The sequence below is a fragment of the Eumetopias jubatus genome, unplaced genomic scaffold (assembly GCF_037043125.1).
Source record: "Eumetopias jubatus isolate StellerSeaLion01/CBP00866 unplaced genomic scaffold, mEumJub1_p1.0 scaffold_4, whole genome shotgun sequence".
NCBI lineage: Eukaryota > Metazoa > Chordata > Mammalia > Carnivora > Otariidae > Eumetopias > Eumetopias jubatus.
In genome coordinates this window covers 165,932,959-165,949,488 of record NW_028274810.1, presented here as the reverse complement: position 1 = coordinate 165,949,488, position 16,530 = coordinate 165,932,959, and the positions used below count along the sequence as shown (strand labels likewise).

The window sequence follows — 16,530 nt, the reverse complement described above, 5'->3', positions numbered from 1 at the left end:
AGAGCTACTGAAGGGGACTGTCGGTCCTTCAGCTACTTTCTACAAAAACAAGTGGCAAAAATTCTGTATCTGAAGTATTTATTAAAGCAAGGGATCTGGAAAGAGGAGTAACATAGTGAAAGTAAGACATAAAAGGTTAATTGAGTATTTTATCTATCGCATCATCTAAACAGTATACATATATTTTTTACTGTGGTTAGAACCCTTCACATGAGATTACCCTCTTAACAAATTTTCATGTACACAATACAGTATTGTTAACTACGATCTTGCTTAACTGAAACTTTAGAGCTGTTGAACAGTGGCTCCCCATTTCCCCCTCCCTCCAGCCTCTGGCAACCACCATTTTACTCTGTTTCTAGGAGTTTGGCCATTTTAGATACCTCATTTACGTGGAATCATGCAGTATTTGTCCTGTGACTGGCTTATTTCACTTAGTATAGTGACTTGAGCATTTGCAAAATAGCTAAGTGAATATCTATGAAGCAGATATGTGATTTTAACTGTATTTTTTAGCCAGTATTTTAACTGGCTAAAAGTATGTTTGTTGATTATCAACTATGTAATACAGTACTCTCAAACTATATTACTATCCCCAAAAGACTTTCAACAGAGGGGATGTGGCTAGGACTTGGGTAAGAGTTTTATGATACTAGCATAATCAAAGATCCTTGCATTACAAGCGTTTCCCTTTCATTATTTAGATTCCTCCAATTTAAACCATAAAAGTCAATAATTAAAGTGAGTATAAGAAAATCATTTGCTAGAGTGTCCTGCACAGGTGTACTTTCTATCTGCCGAGATCGAACTGCCTCTACTAGAGCTCCAGGTTGTAAGGTGAAAACAAATGGAAGAATCCAAGAGTGCATTTAAAATTAGAGGCCGGGGCATAACCAAAGGTACATCACTAGCTCTAAAAGTTAGCTGAGAGCCAGAGAAGCCAGTAAGATTAGATGTGCCAAGTATCCCAACTATAAGCAAACTGAAAAGCAAGTAACGCAACGCTTGGTGATCTGGGAAAACTATGGTCTAAAATAAAGGATGCTGAGCAGAGAAGAGAGGTGAGGCCCTTCCTGAAAGTCTGTGCTGATCAACAAGCAATATTAACTTTAAAACAGGATGAGTTTGGGATAAAGATGGAAACCCTGAAGACTTTTAACACATATCTCAATACTATGCAAAAAATAAGACCAAGTAGTGCTTCAGATACTAAGAAGTAAACAGCAACCATAAAATCTTTTTTTTTTTTTTTAAATAGAAACTTCAGAAATCTGGAAGTATTCCGTTGAACCCCATGAAGTTGCCATTTTTTGAACATCAAAAGGTCCAAATATCAGTAATTTCATATGGTTCAGCCAAAGCAAAGGAGCGTTCATTTATTCAATGCTAAAAATAAAAACCTAAAGACATGCTAATTTCTGTGGCCTTGAAAGAAGGCTTACTTCTATGAGAAAATATAACCGAAGCAGGAGAAGATACATGCCTCAAGTCATACAAAACTGTGGCCAGTCAGTGGCCATGTAAATAAGCCTAAAAATACTTTCCATTTATAACCATCATTTTTGTCTACAATAAGACAATTCTATTCCCAATAGATTGCTCCATCCCTCTTGCTGGATCCCTGAACCCAGCTATTAATGGTAAAACTTCAGGCACATAGTCCTTCTGTGCCCACATACACCCCACTTCTCAATCTATAATTCACCGCTTTCTCCTACTCACTCCAACCCTTCTCTACTGCTCTACTTTCTTCCAACTTTGGCACACAGACAGTCCCATCTGTCCATGTCAGGTCCCCCCCCCCACCCCTTTCCTTTTAATACACCAGTGATCTAATCATTCTTGCATAGAACATGGCGATTTGTATGAGCCTCAGTCCCTCTTCCATTCCCATATAGATGAGCTTTTTTATTTTTCATTTTTTTGCAGTGATATTTTATTATTATTTTTAAAATTTTAGGTAGTGAACGTACAGTGCAATATTGGGGTTTCTGGAGAATTCAGTGATTCATCACTTACATACAACACCCAGGGCTCACCATAACAAGTGCCCTCCTTAACTTGGATGGGAGCTCTGTTGTTCTAAAGAATGCATGCAAGATTTGGTCTTGTAACTTTCCATTTCTGCCATATTTAGATTTTGATGCCTTCTCAAAAAACAAAACAAAAAAATAACTTTCTGGATTCCTGACAACGTGCATAGGGTCTGCGTGACCTGACGTTAAGTATTAGGGAAGTAATTTGCAACAGGAAGGGCATCTCAATGTGCCTTCAACATTTTGTGATGACGGCCTTTCAGAACAGGGCAGGTACATTTCTGACTCATTCCATTGCACTTCATCGTTTTCTAACTTTGGTTCTGGCAATTGCAGAGGCTCTTTGGTGATGTTACCAACAAAATGACAAACATACTATTTGATATCCCACTGTTGTGAACGACCAGGCACAACCACCCCCACTGCATTTACATACCTCGAATTTGCTATTTCCACTTTGGTTCTTGCCATGGCAGCTGCCCTTTGCGCGCCTTCAATTGCTCTGTCCACCTTCTCCCTAGTTTTTGTATTTCTTATTGGTATAAGCTGCTTCCTTATTCCACGGACCAGAATATTATTTTTGTATTTTCCCTCTTCTTTGGAGCCGTCAGGAAACACGGTGCAGCCATACCCGTGCCTCTTGTTATTTGCCCACTCGCCTTCATACTTCATGCCGTTGGAGCGCTCGCTAATGCCGAAACCATTGCGCTTGTCGTTCTTCCACTCGCCCATGTAGGTTTCCGTGGTGGTGGCGTCTACGTGGTCTTCCACGGGGCAAAAATCACAATCTACATCGCCGAAGCTGATCGTGGAGTTGGCATCGCTGGAACTAATTCTGCTCATGGCCGCGTCGCTGCGGACCGAGCTGCGCTTACTGGAGATGGAAGACTTGGATTCGGACTTGCGAAGTTTCATGCTTCCGAGAAGGGAGCCCCTTCGGAAAAGGCCGCCCTTCTTCTTGCCCGCGAGCTCCGCGTCGGCATGGAAGTTGAGCACGAAGCCGCCGCGGGTGCCCGCGGGACTGTCGGCAGCAGCCGCAGCGTCGTGGAGCACGCTGCCATTGCTCTGCTCGCTGCGCAGCGAGGCCATGGACGTGCGCAGCGGCGAGCGGATCACGGTGGCCATGCCGTAGGGCACGCTCTGGCGCACGCCGTAGCCATGCCGCATGCCGCCGGCCCACTGGCCCTGGTAGGTACCTTCGAGAGACCGTGAGAAAGCACAGCGTGAGTCGGGGGCAGAAAGGGTGCCCTCTTGGCTGCAAGCACCCGGGTGCGCCCTGGGAGAGCCTGGCGCATAGAGCAGGCAGGCCCACGGTCAAATCCCACACATTTCCAAGTCAACTCTAAGCGCTACTTTTCATCCATTTGTGAATTCCTGCCCTGTAATTTTGTGTCTATGGTTTTAATGTAATTGCATAGCATTTTCCAATAGTCTGGTAACTTTGCTTTTCATTTAAAAATTTATACGAGTGTTTCAGATGAAACCACTACTTTCTAATACAAAAAGAGTGATCATTAGACAACTTTTCTCCCCTGAAATTAACACATCAAAATCCCCCAAAGGAAGGCAGTGTCACAGAAGATGAAATGAGTTCTATTTGTTAATTTTATTCTAATTTTACTCATTTAGCTGAAAACCTTTAAAAACTCTAGGCCTGTCACTGTAACATTCCAACAGGCTCAAAGACTTAACATTATTGGTGATCTTAATACTTGGGACGTGGGCCATCAGATTATCTTACTTTTTTTTTTCTTTCATGTTTACCATTTTTTTTAGGGTAGGGAAAACTGTTTAATATTTAGGCTTGTTATGTAGATTTGGGAGAAATTTTTGGAGCTAAGAGTGATTTGACAAATACTATATGTATCGGGAACATAGTGGACCATTATGAAAAAAATGGGCAATTTAAGATTTTGTACTTTCAGGTGAAACGGTCAACATTCGTCCTGTACTACTGGCCAAATTTCTGCTTTCTCCTCGCCATTCTCTTCACAGATTCCCCTAGTCTCTGACACTACATAATGAAACACATCTTGGACTAGAAGCACTCTGAGGGCAGGAATTACCTCCTAAGCAAACACAAAATTTCCAGTCTCATGGCTTATGGTGCCCTGTGGTCTGTAGGTGTTTGATGACTTCATAGTAAATAGCTATGGTGACTCAAAAGAATATACTATTTACTCCCAGAAAAACTGAGATTAAGGCCAGAATAAAACTTCCACTCCTACCAGTATAGAATTCAATCTCAGAGCAAAGGTGTGTTTGACCATGTTCCTTAAAATTTTATTGATACCAGATCACTTTTTCAATGAATATTATGCTGTTTTAGGAATAGGATAATCTCTAAAGCATTTGTGTTCGGTAAGTTTTTCTATTAAATAAATTAGCTAAATAACCTAAAGGTGTGGCCTTTTAAATCACATGAAAAACTGAATATTAAAATTAGGGAATTTAGGGGAAAAATAAGAGGGAACTTAGAATTTTCAAAATCAAGGTGATTTCCTTTAATTAAAGGCACATTTTAAATTATAGTATCTCCCCCAAAAGAAGCTATGTGGAGATTTTAAGACGTACTTCTGTATTATTCATCGTAACTCACAATAGAAAATAAATCATGATTACAGTCTTTTTTGACCTCTTTCAGTTTCTGATTATATAGATCTACCTTGCAGTCACCTCTCATTTCATTTTAGATTTGTTTACTTTTTCAATACTTGAGCTATTTATGCTAGTGGTTTTATATCATTGTGTTAATACGGGCTGATTATTTCAATGCATTTAAAACTGTAATGGCTCCAAAATCAAAAGTTTTGACAAATTTCAAGACTATCTTCTCTTTCTGTTTAGTCTGATATATTTATGTCGTATAAACGGACAACAGCAGGTCAACAATGAAATTCTAAGTAGGTCTGGTACTATGAATGTCCTATTCTGGGTAAATGTAAAAGTCTTAACCTGACATTTATGAACTTCTGAGGAGGTAGGTGGGCCACAGCCTTCTCAAAAGGATTAAACCCCAAAGGATAAGGTAGTCACATAGAACATTCCAGGTTAATAAGGTTCCTACTGAATATTAGCCTTTTCCAAATACCATCACCTTAACAGGGAAGGGAATTAAATTATCAGGAAATTTCAACTTTGACTCTCCCTCTGCCTATTTAGATAAAATACAAGTTCTAGGATAAAAGTTCCACAACCTGACTTACACATACTAAAACAACCTTGTTTTTAAAATATTTTGTTTAAATAAACAAGTAATGCTATCATCATCTCCTACCTTTCTACATAATGACACGTTAATTTTGCAAGAACGTTTCCAAAGGTGCTATTTGATAAAAGTTTTATACTTTGAAAATGCAACCATACCATCTTAGTAAATGTTTAACACTGAGGGAAAATTAACAAGTAGTTTCCTTAAACTGGTATCTCCAAAAGTAAGAAGAGTATTTAGAATTTCCAAATAAGTATTGCTTGAAAATCCAAGCAGTTTAAGGCAACAGTGGTAATTAGAAAGTTTAGGTCTCTGCTTAATTGTCAAACAGGAAAGGGATGAGGGGCAACTGCACTGGCCATGTTCCCATCCTATTTTGTTAAATCACAGTATATAGAAGACTTCTTCCATGGAATTGCTAAAACCAATTTACAGTCGAACTGTTAGTAGTTCATCTGAAATTTAAAATAGGTTTAGTCAATGAACTTAGGGGAAAAAAAAAGGGGCTTCTACTTTTTTTTATGAAGCAGGTGGTTTCCAACTTCTCTCTGCTGTCCAAATAAAGTTCTAATTAGTTCCTCTCCATTCCTCAAATAAAGATGCATATTTCACAAGTGTAAAAATTATTTTTACGGGTTTTGCTTTAAATTATGTTCTATGACTTTTTCATCTGGGAGCTGGTTTTCTAGATACAGCCATTTTAACTACATAATCTTGTAGTGGAAGGCATCCAGTTCAGAATGAGTTCCAGTCAAATGTAGACTGCGCTATGCCAAACTTATATTCATGTGCAATGAATGGGTATATGCAAGTATGCACATAGTTAATAAAACAATGTGTCTTCCTAGATATTTTCAGTAGTTTATGACTGGTGGGGAAAAAAATGAGGTACAGCAGATCAGAATTTTTGCAAAAAATTCTGGGCACCTAGATTTAGATTTCATTAGTACAATACTAATTTATTTTTAATTAATATTCAGGCAGTTTTGGCAACACTTCACACACAAATCACTACTAAGTCAGGTGATACAATTATTTATGGAATTAATACTTAATCTTCTAGTTTAATGTTGTCACAAAATACATGGAATCAGATTATCCCTAAGTTTGACAAAGGGTGCACAGGGATGGACAGGTGGTAGTGCAGAGACAAAAACAAACTCATTCTTAAGTAAGAATAGGGAAGGTGAAATTTCCTATCTTGGTCAAAACTTTTGTATAAAATAAGTTATAGCAATACACTTCCACTTAGACCCCCACTTTATGATTAGGGACTTTCTAATTAAATGAAGTGACTTATGAAAGAAAGCAGAAAATCAACTAGCACATAGTAGACAAAGTGATTTTTAAGGGTTTTCTTTTTCCTTCCTGATTGGAAGCATATTTGATTTCCTTTTTCTTTTTTTTTTTTTTGGTAGAAAAGGAAAACCAGTCCTAAAGTGATGACAAATTTTAAGGGTTTAAAATTTTTTTTTAGTTTTAAACCAGATGGCAGATTATCCATAAAGTCATCCTGGTCACTCATTTGAGCTTCTGCAACATACATAGAGGATCTTCATTGTGCCATATGTGTGCGTGTGTGTGTGTATTTGCTAAGTGTAATGAATCCTTTAAACCAAGAGATTTTGTTTAATGAGTAGTAACTTTAAAAGACTTATTTTATTTATTATTTATTTAAGACTAATTTAGTTTTAACCTTCCCAAACTGAAGAGAACTATCCTTGGCCTTCTTAAGAAGTTATAAACACGCACATTTAAAAACTAATTTTGCGTTCTACAATTTAGTTATATTAGACCTAGGGCCTCCAGTAAAATCCAGTCACAAGCTAACATATCATAGGGCTGTCACTATATGCCCATTCAGAACATTTAAGGGCCCTAATTAACTACAGTGAAACTCAAGACTCCTGGAGCTCATATAAAAGTATTAGAGAAAGTTTTTTCCCCTTCTTTTAATCCATGAGAACCATATCCTTTATTTATACCGTTGGACGAAGAGATGTCCTTTTTTTTTTTTTTTATCAAATTCTACCATTGAATCCTACCATTTTGCATTTGAAATACAGCCCAAGTGTTCTGAGTAAGTGAAGTGTACAAATTGTATAAGCTTTTATGCAGTGGACTGGAGAAACTTTTAATTGGATCCTTTTAATTCCCTTCAACTCTAAGCTGTGTAATGACAAAAGTTGACACTGCCTCCCTTAACCTTTTTCAATTAACTATGATTATGTTTATCATCAGAAAATGTATTTTGCCAAAGCATAAGCCATTCATCCTTCTCAGCTTATTACACAAGTAAATTCATCAGGTTTTGACACCTGTTTCAGTAATGGATTCTTTTTCTAAATAAAAAGGGGGAGGAACTCAGCCCTATTCTACAAAATTTATTTTGCAAAATTGTTAAATATTAAAATCGGGTGAATTTTGTTCATAGCTAGCATGCTGAGGTCATACAACCTTAGTGCAATTTGGTGATTCCATATTGCCATTCTCTGGAGTAAAGTGGCTGCTAACTTAGCAACTGTAGGAATGTATCGTTCGAATGTATTTCTTAAAACGAAGACTTCATTGTTCATTTCTAAGACATTTTCCTAGTAACTTGCCCAGAGATCTCCAGGTCAACAAGGACTACGTTTCCCCTGATGGAAAACCACTACTTTAAGGAACCGAATGAAAACCGGGAAGGGAAACCCACACCCTCTGAGACCCACCTGCATCAGGTGGCCTCTTCACTTCCATAGCTAGGATGTTTCCAAATGCACTCCAAATAAGGTACAATTCCCCTACATCCTAGTTATGGGGTTCTGGCTTCTATCTTTAGGCAACTAGAGGACCAGAAGCGAAATACGACTCCACGTGAAACCAATCCGGGGAGCGGTCAGCACCGACCGCCAGCTTCACAAGCCCAGGGCGTTCGCTCTAACTCCACGCGAGTGGCGTTTTCAAACCCGGCCGGGAGAGGGAGGGATCAGGAACGTAATGTGACGGGCTCAAGTGACAGCGTCCTCTCTCCTGCCCAACCCACCCGGGCGGCGCTCCCTCCTGGTGGCAGTGCAGCGCTGGCGCCCGCCAGGTATATTCACGCCTTGCTCCCCCGGGTGTGGACACACTGCCCGTTCCAAGAACCGGGTCAGATCAAAACCCCCGCGCACCAGTCGCGTCTCAGCGCTGGCCCGGGAGATGGGTGGGAGGCTTCCCCAGGTGTTTTGGCGGGTTTCCGGACACGTGCGCCTCTCGTCCTCCCCGCTTCCCCGCAGCCTGGGCAAAGCCCACCGCACCAGCTCAGGGAGCAGCCGAGCCGCCTGCGACGCTGCTCACCTCCGTCCCCGTAGGTCTCCACGCCGTACCCGTCCTGCAGCCCGTTACTCCAGGTACCCTCGTAGCGAGCGGGGGTGCACAGGCTCTGCCGGACCCCGTAGCGCCCCTTGAAACCATGTGACCACTCCCCCCGGTACATCCACTTGCCCTTCGTCTCCACCCCCAGCCCGTGCCGCTTGCCCTGCGCCCAGTAGCCCTGGTAGGTGTTGCCGCTGGGCCAGGTGTAGCCTCCAGCCACCTCGAAGCCGTGCGACCAGGAGCCCGAGTACTCGCCCTGGCCCTTGGGCCCCGTGCAGATGCCATGCCCGTGCGCCTTGCCCTCCTCCCAGCCGCCGCAGTAGGTGCCGCCATCGTCGAAGTCGAACCTTCCGCCCGTCATTCGGGGGGCAGCCCCGGCGCGCTCCCCGCGGGGGCACGGACGCGGGCAGAGCTGGGCACGGCAGGGTGTAGCTCGGGGATGGGGGCCCGGCGGGCGAGCTCACGACAGCGCCCCGGGCAGCTCGCGCCGCCGCTCGGCTCCAGTCCGACGCCGCCCCCGTCCTCCCCTCTTCTTTCGCCGCCGCCACCGCCGCCTTCCTCCTCCTCCTCCTCCTCCTCCGCCTCCTTCCCCGTCGCCGCCCGGGCCAGCGCCGCGCGCGAGAGGACAGCCCAGGCTCCGGAACGGACCTTCAGCTGCTCCCGCCCGCCCACGTGAGCCGGGCGCCGCCCCGCGCCCGCCCCTCGTCCCCTCCCCGGGCGCGGAGGCCCGGCCCCGCGGCGCTCCGGCCCCACCCGGCCCTGCCCCCAGCCCCTGGAGCCAACGCTTCCCCGGCGGGCGGGCGCGGGGAGCGGTTGGCGCGCGTGTGTTCGGGCAGTGGGATGCCGGTGGGAGGGCGAGTGTACCCGGGGACGCGCGAGAATCCCTGCGGGTAGACGAAGGCGCGGCTGCATGTGTGGGGGCAGCTCGCGGGCGGCGGAGCCTCCAGTGTTTGTGTTTGGGGTTTATCAAAGTGGTTAAGATCCTGTAAGTGCGGCCACGTGTGTGGAGGGAAAACTCTTGTATGCGTGTTTGTTTGCATGGGGTTTGTAGTTGCATTTTTTTTTTCTCGGCATTCCAACTTGTGTACTGTTGCATTTGTCATGCTCAGCTGTCATCATGAATTAACATCTCCTAGATATATGTGTGCATGTGATATAAATCTCTGGCAGCCTAGATATAATTGCGCAGAATGTTCTTTTACACCTACCCATTTCTAAGCACATGTGTTTGCATTTATTTAATGAAGATACAGGGGGAGAGCAATGTAATTTGAAAAAGCACAGACTAAATCGGTCAGCTTTTTATTGGTAATAATGAAGAGGAAGTTTTTAATCTGTCTTTGCAGGGGTATATGCAATTTCCTTTCACATCAGAGCCCCTAATGCCTCCTTTGTTCTTCTGACAACCTTAGAAATTCTTCAGCCAGGAGCTATGTACCCAACAGGCAGACGGCTCAGTCTGTGGATATTGTGTAAGTGTCTGGAATGTACACCTGGTACCTCTCCACTGGTATCCACAGTTAAACAAAGTAAATAGAAGATCTCAAGGAGGAATATGGTAAGTAAAACACTGCTCTAAACTTACAAAAAGCCCGTGACCTAAAAAACTGGGGACAGGTGTCAGCTGATCTACTTTCCAGCTACAACACTGTTTTGTTGAATTCATTTTAGGCAACTCTTTTAAACTTGCAAACCTCTATTTCACCATCTGCCAAATGGGAGTGACAAGATTTGTTTTTCTCTTCCTATGTGAGATACTAACTTGAGTATGTTGTGGTGCAGTGCAAAGCTAAGAATTAGAGATTTGGTAGTAGGCAAGTTAAATCAGTATTGTCTCTGGTGAAAGCAGACATTGGTCTCAACCACCAACATACTTATGGGGACACCTTTCTGTGGTTCATAGCCTGGGGTCTGAGGCTGGCCTCTTGAGGATAGTGCTTTGCAGGGATTTCATGATATTCCTTAGGCTGAGAGGCTTTTGGATACTGGGGGAGCACCAGAGGCTGCCAAAGTTTCTCTCAGTAGGTATTTGATAATCAGATAAAAATGATCTGATGTCAGGATAGGGAGCAGGGGAAAAATAGACTAAACTGTGCAGAAAAAGGAACGGAATATTGACCTTGATTGGCTCTATCTCAGGACTGGAGCTGGCCTTTCCTGCTTATCTGGCTGAAATACTGAAAGAAAAATCTCAGTTTACACAGAACCAAATCACCAAAGAGAATTAGAAACCCTCATCCATGGCACTGCCTGCAGAGTTGCCAGGAATAGTGCTTACCCTAGTGGCCTGAAATAATTACGCATCTTGCTCAGCATCTTGTCCTAGACTAGGGATTGATTTAGGCCATTGGGAAAACGAGGGCCCAGGTCTTTGCTGCTGAACCATAATTCCATTTCTCTGTTATGGGATACACCAGGATCAGGAGCTAGCATAGATGGACACATTGCCATCTATTTTGGTGTTCTATTTGATATGAAAAACAGTGTGGTTGCTCAAGCCAACATCTTTTTCCTCTTTTTAAACTGAAGTTTTTCATGAAGTAACCTTTGTCCTCTCCGTTTTTTGTTGTTTTATTTAATCTTCACACATATGTGTTAGGATCCACATATGAATATTTCAGGGCTAAGTTTTTGTTTGCAAATATGGTGGAAACTTTTTTTTTTTTACCTTTCCTAATGAGCTCTCATGCAAATGATAGATTTTCTGAAATAAACTAGCATAGAGAAAATTTCTGGCTTCTGTGACGGATGTCTAGTCCATCTGTGGTGGGTGGGCAAAGGATGATGATGCACATATATTTGGATAGAATATGGAGATTTGGGGAGCCAAAAAGATAGGGCCATTTATCTCTTAATCTATCTCTTGCTATCCATAATAGATGTCTTCCTTGGAAGGCATCTTCATTAAAAGAAGATATCTGATACACCAAACATCTGATACAAAATTTCAACTAATCGTAATCCTAACCTGAGTCTGCCATTGGCTCTCTTCATGGAAGAAAATTAGTATTGAGTTTTTGGTAGCTTCTAGAACTTTTGACAAAGTAACCATGCAAGCAAGCCATGCTTCCATTTACGTGCTGCCATCACAATGGAATGTTTCCCCAATCACACTGATGTGTTCATTCATGTAAGCGTTCAGGTTCAATAGCAATGGTGGGAGAAGACTGGGAAGGAGAACTAGGAAGAGGAAGAGGTGCTGAGGATGATGGCGGAGCAGATAGTAGGCAGTGGAATAATGTTGCAATTCACTAGTCAGGGTTAGTCATGTCCTTATTTTCCCTCTCGCTCTGAACCTTTGCCCTGGATAAGGGGGAGTTGAATTTAGCTTTGAGGAGGGATTAGTAAGAAGAGAATGTGAACGTTGGTTTGACAGGTGGGATGGGGGAGGCCATTGAAACCCAGGGGCTGACAACCACTTGAGCAGTTTCTTTTCCCCCATGCTCAAAACTCAGCTATTATAGGCTTCCATTCTCCAAAATTTTGTAACACAACTTAAGCCGTTTTGAGTGAGAATGTCTAAGAACAACTTTTTGGTGAGGATGTTTTGTTTAGAATTTAGTATTTTCTAATGAAGGCATGTTGCCAAATGTATCGGTGACTTCATTTTATTTACATATTAGAGTTAATTATTGAAATCCTTGATAAAAATTTACAAATGACAACTAATCTGTAGGTGTTTATTGTCTAAAGTGTGTTTCTTCAAGATGTGTAAAAAACACATACAATTAAAATTACTGGATTAAGTAAATCAAAATTATTATTAGCACATTTGTAATAAAGCATTCGTAATGACTTAAGAAATTCATCCACAATAAACACAAAAGAAATATGGTTATAAGCTTTGTAGAATACTTGATGTCAAAAGAGGAAGAAAATTCTAAAATTAATGGTCTTCACAACTTTGAAGGCAATTACTGAGTGCCAGATTCTGTGCTCAGTTCTTTACAAGCATTACTTCATTTAAATCTCATAATAACCCATGGGATTAATACTAGAATTATAACCTTTTTACAAAGAATAAAATCAGGTTTAAGACATTTATGTGCCCAAGATCATTCCAGGTAGAAGTGGTCTGGCTGGGATTCAAACCAGGTCTGTCTGACTCTACAGGTGGTTCTCTTTATTACTATCCTTTATTGGAGCAAGGATGAGCTTTCAAATGGGGGAAGGAAGCAGGCTGGATAGAGAGCAGGCAGGGCTGGTGAAGGGGACTTTTCTTATTTTTTTAGAGCAGCTGGCCAGATGAATGGTGATGCTACCGTCTAGAATTAAAGAAGTGGAGAAAGAAGAGTAAATTAGAGAGGTAGGAAGTTAGGTTCATTAAGGAGAAGATCCAGAAATATATCCCAGAGGAGATGTTCAGAAGGCAGTTGGGTAACACAGGTCGAAAACGAGAAATAAATTAGTCAATAAGTAAATAATCCTTGATTTTCTCTTCTCTCTGGCAGCCATTCAGTAGTGCCTCCTTTGGAGACTTGCATGGTGCACTCATTCTACCCGTGGTCCACTTTTGTCTCTATCTTCTCCAGGTTGCTCCCCCCATGTGCATCCAGGACTGGCGGCCCATGCTCTCTTTGCCCCACACGCTGTCCCCTGTCATTGTCTTGAGCAGGTTCATCCTGCCTCACAGTCCATTGTCTTTCCCAGTGCCATGACCTTTATCTTAAAGTCCTCAGACCCAGCCTGGACCTTACTTAGACCAAGATGTAGGCCAGCTTTGAAAACTGGAAGTTTACAGTCCCACTCTTTGACAACACTCTCTGGTCTTTCCCACTCACTGAACAAACCATTGACTTGCCAGAGTCTCTACGCCTTCCATATGCTACGTGGCCTCTTAGTTCTCCTCTGCCTAAAGGCCATATCACACTGTGCTTTCCATAGCGACCTCCTGATGCCCGCCCCATCCCTAATCTCATCCCCTGCTCCTAGGAAGCCCCTTTTGGAGGCAATCACGTGATGTGCCAGTTGCCATTGCAAACCCTGGGGGCAAGCCTCAGGTCAATCCCTCCACACACACACACACACACACACACACACACACACACACACACACACACACACACACACACAGCAGATCTCTTCCCAGGCAACTTCCAGATGCCTGTCACCTGAGCCCCGCTCAGCCCCAGCTCTCTCCTACTGAGCAGAGGCCTTGTCTTCTCCCTCAAGAGGAGGAGAGCTAACTCAGGAACATCCTCCCTCTTTTCTCCTTTCTACAAAACTTATCAATGGTTCTCATTTTCTTCCTTTCCCCACCCACTCCATCCCAGAGGAAAAGATATCTTTTTCCTCTCCTTGTTCTGGGTCAATTCCTTCTCTCATTTGAATATGCTGTAATTTCTTTTTTTTCCATCCAACAACCATGCTCTTGTGTCCTCCACATCAAAACAGTCCTAATTTTCTTGGTGCTTTCACCTCATGTCCTCTGTGTGTGTTCTTATCGAAACTGCTGACCTCCTTGAAAGTGTATTACACTCATAAATCTATATATTCAAGTATCGTACATATATATCATATACATTCACATATCCCACCTCTCATTCTTATGCCACTCGATTTGGGTTCTGTCCTCATTAGTCTGGTGAAGCTTATCTAGCCAGGAGGGACCTCCTAGCTGACAGATATGAGGGCATCTCTTCAGTTTCTTTCTTTCTTTTTTTTTTTAAGGTAGTGCTTTTAAGATTTTTATTTATTTGTTGGAAAGAGAGAGAGCACGCACATGTGCATGCACGAGCAGGGGGAACAGCAGAGGGAGAAGGAGAAGCAGGCTCCCCGCTGAGCAAGGAGCCCGAAGTGGGACTCGATCCCAGGACCCTGGGATCATGACCTGAGCCGAAGGCAGACACTTAACCGACTGAGCCACCCAGGCGCCCCATCTCTTCAGTTTCTATCCTACTAGTGGCAGCTGTGAATTTGAAACTTGTGAGCACTCTCCCTCAGCTTCTGAAAAAGCCATGTCTTTTACCTCTGCTCGCTCTCTTGTTCTGCCGTCACTTCAGCTGTCTCATTCCCTGTGTGTTCTTCTTATCCCTTCCTGGTCTCCTTAATTTGAGGCTGGCTTTTGTGTTCTACGCATTAGCCTGTTGGTACCAGGATTTTGTATAATTGCTGGATACTTGTTGGCTTATCTTACACTAGGCAATCCTGCCCTAGGGGCTAAGAGTCTAATTTAGAAATAGTCTAATTCAGATATAAAAACACCAGCTGAGCCTTTTTTAAGTCTCAAGGGCAGTGCTTTGGTTTCTTCCCATGGCTTGTCCCTTGTGGCGCTCTGCCTGCTCTTCCTAATGGGCAGAGATCCACGTGGACTTAGCCTACGTGTCCAATGATGAGGCTCAGGGAGGGCTTCAGGAAAGTTCTCACAATGACAAAGATAAAAACAGATTAAAAAGAGAGACTTAAAAGTGGCAGTAAGCTTGAAGACACAGAGTGGGTTGCAGGTCTGTACTGAGGCCCCAGTACCCGCAGCAAAACATAAAGTGCACGTGTGTGCATGCGTCTGTGTGAATATATGTATGATTCCTGGGTTCCGTTTGGAGACAGAGAGAAGTATAAGGCTCAGACCTTGCTCCTAACGGTATAGAGTATCTCTAAAGAGGCAGGAGATGAAAAAAGAAAATAAAGGGACAAGGGAGACAGCTACAAGCTGCAAATAAGTGGCAAGTGTCCTAGGAGCTCAGAGGACAGAGGGGTTTTGTTGGCTATGATAGTTTGTAGGAAGCATGTGGGTAGAAGGGCTGTCCCTCCAGTGTCGACACGGGATGACCTGTTTGCATGAAGAGCCACCCTACAGAGGGAGGGAATGAAGGGGACCCATGCCTGTGATTGTGAGGAAAGGAGACCTCCTGGGACGTGCGCACACAAGGTGATGGGCGCAGCTCTGTCATGCTGCTTTATTCTGAAAATGAGAAGATACTGAGGCAACTCAACATTGGAAATAGCACAATTGAGGGTCGCAAAGGAATATAAAAGCGTATTTGGAAGAGTTGTATTTTTGGTCAAGTTTTTATTTAAATTCCTATTAGTTAACCCAGTGAAATATTAGTTTCAGGTGTACAATATCGTGATTCAACACTGCCACACATCACCTGGGGCTGACGGGCGTGCTGGTCTTAAGAAGTTAAAAGTTGCGAAAACTGATGCGCTAACCTTTTGGTAACAAGTTGAATTAAGAAGGGAGGCACACAATTTGTGGAAAATACAGCTAAGGGGTAAGTAGCAGCTAAATGCGTGATAGCTGAAGGAGAGGGGAAAAAATCAATTAGGCAGTAAAAGAAAAGTAAGTTACAGTTGGTGAATGAATCGTTCCAAGAGCCCTGGAATGGGATTTGGAACAATAGCCAGCAGTAGGAAAGGCTGTCCTCTGACTTGTGTTATCCTTGCCAAGTGTTGTTGTTCCAATCCACAGCCTGCCTCAACGGGCACACCTCCGAAGCCTTGTTGGATTCCTCAGATGCTGATTGCATTCCAGATAAAACTTCAATTCCTCGTCGTCTCCTTAAACATGCCCTAGCATTTTTGTCATCTTTTGCATTTTACTTATGACTTCCACATGGCAAGCACTTTGTAAAGCTTACCGAGAAGTAGGACCATACAGGGCACCGCTCCAATGGGGTGGCCATACAGGGCACCGCTCCAATTCTCCTTAGAGAGGCCCTGCAGTGAGGAGGGTACTTGGCAGCCAGCCTCCGGCTCCCACAACTTCGGGTCTGTTGTGGGAGACCTCCCATAACAAGGCCACATTCTGCCTGGGACGCCCCCTCCAAAGTAAAAGGCAAATGGCTGCATCTTGTGGCTCTACTACAAAAGAGGTAGCCCTCTTGGGTCCCAGAAGCAACACAGATCACGCTTAGAAACTGCTGCAGCCTATGTGATAAGAGCCATGGGTGGAAGCTACCAGCTTTGAGAGGGCTCAGAGCAGGAAAGAGTTTTGCAGGAGGCTCA

At 43.3% G+C, this 16,530-nt stretch overlaps 1 protein-coding gene across 2 annotated transcripts in view; it reads right to left on the bottom strand.

The window, feature by feature from the left end:
• The window catches only part of JPH1 (junctophilin 1), an 81,287-nt gene extending 72,292 nt beyond the window's left edge, over positions 1 to 8,995 (bottom strand). For both annotated transcript variants that reach the window (XM_028108481.2, XM_028108490.2), the window contains exons 1-2: positions 8,566 to 8,995; positions 2,473 to 3,232 (exon numbers count right to left, since the gene is read on the bottom strand). In XM_028108481.2, coding sequence (XP_027964282.1) covers positions 2,473 to 3,232; positions 8,566 to 8,944 — 1,139 coding nt within the window. In that variant the 5' untranslated portion in view covers positions 8,945 to 8,995. The remainder of the gene's footprint in view (positions 1 to 2,472; positions 3,233 to 8,565) is intronic.
• Positions 8,996 to 16,530: the final 7,535 nt, after the last annotated feature.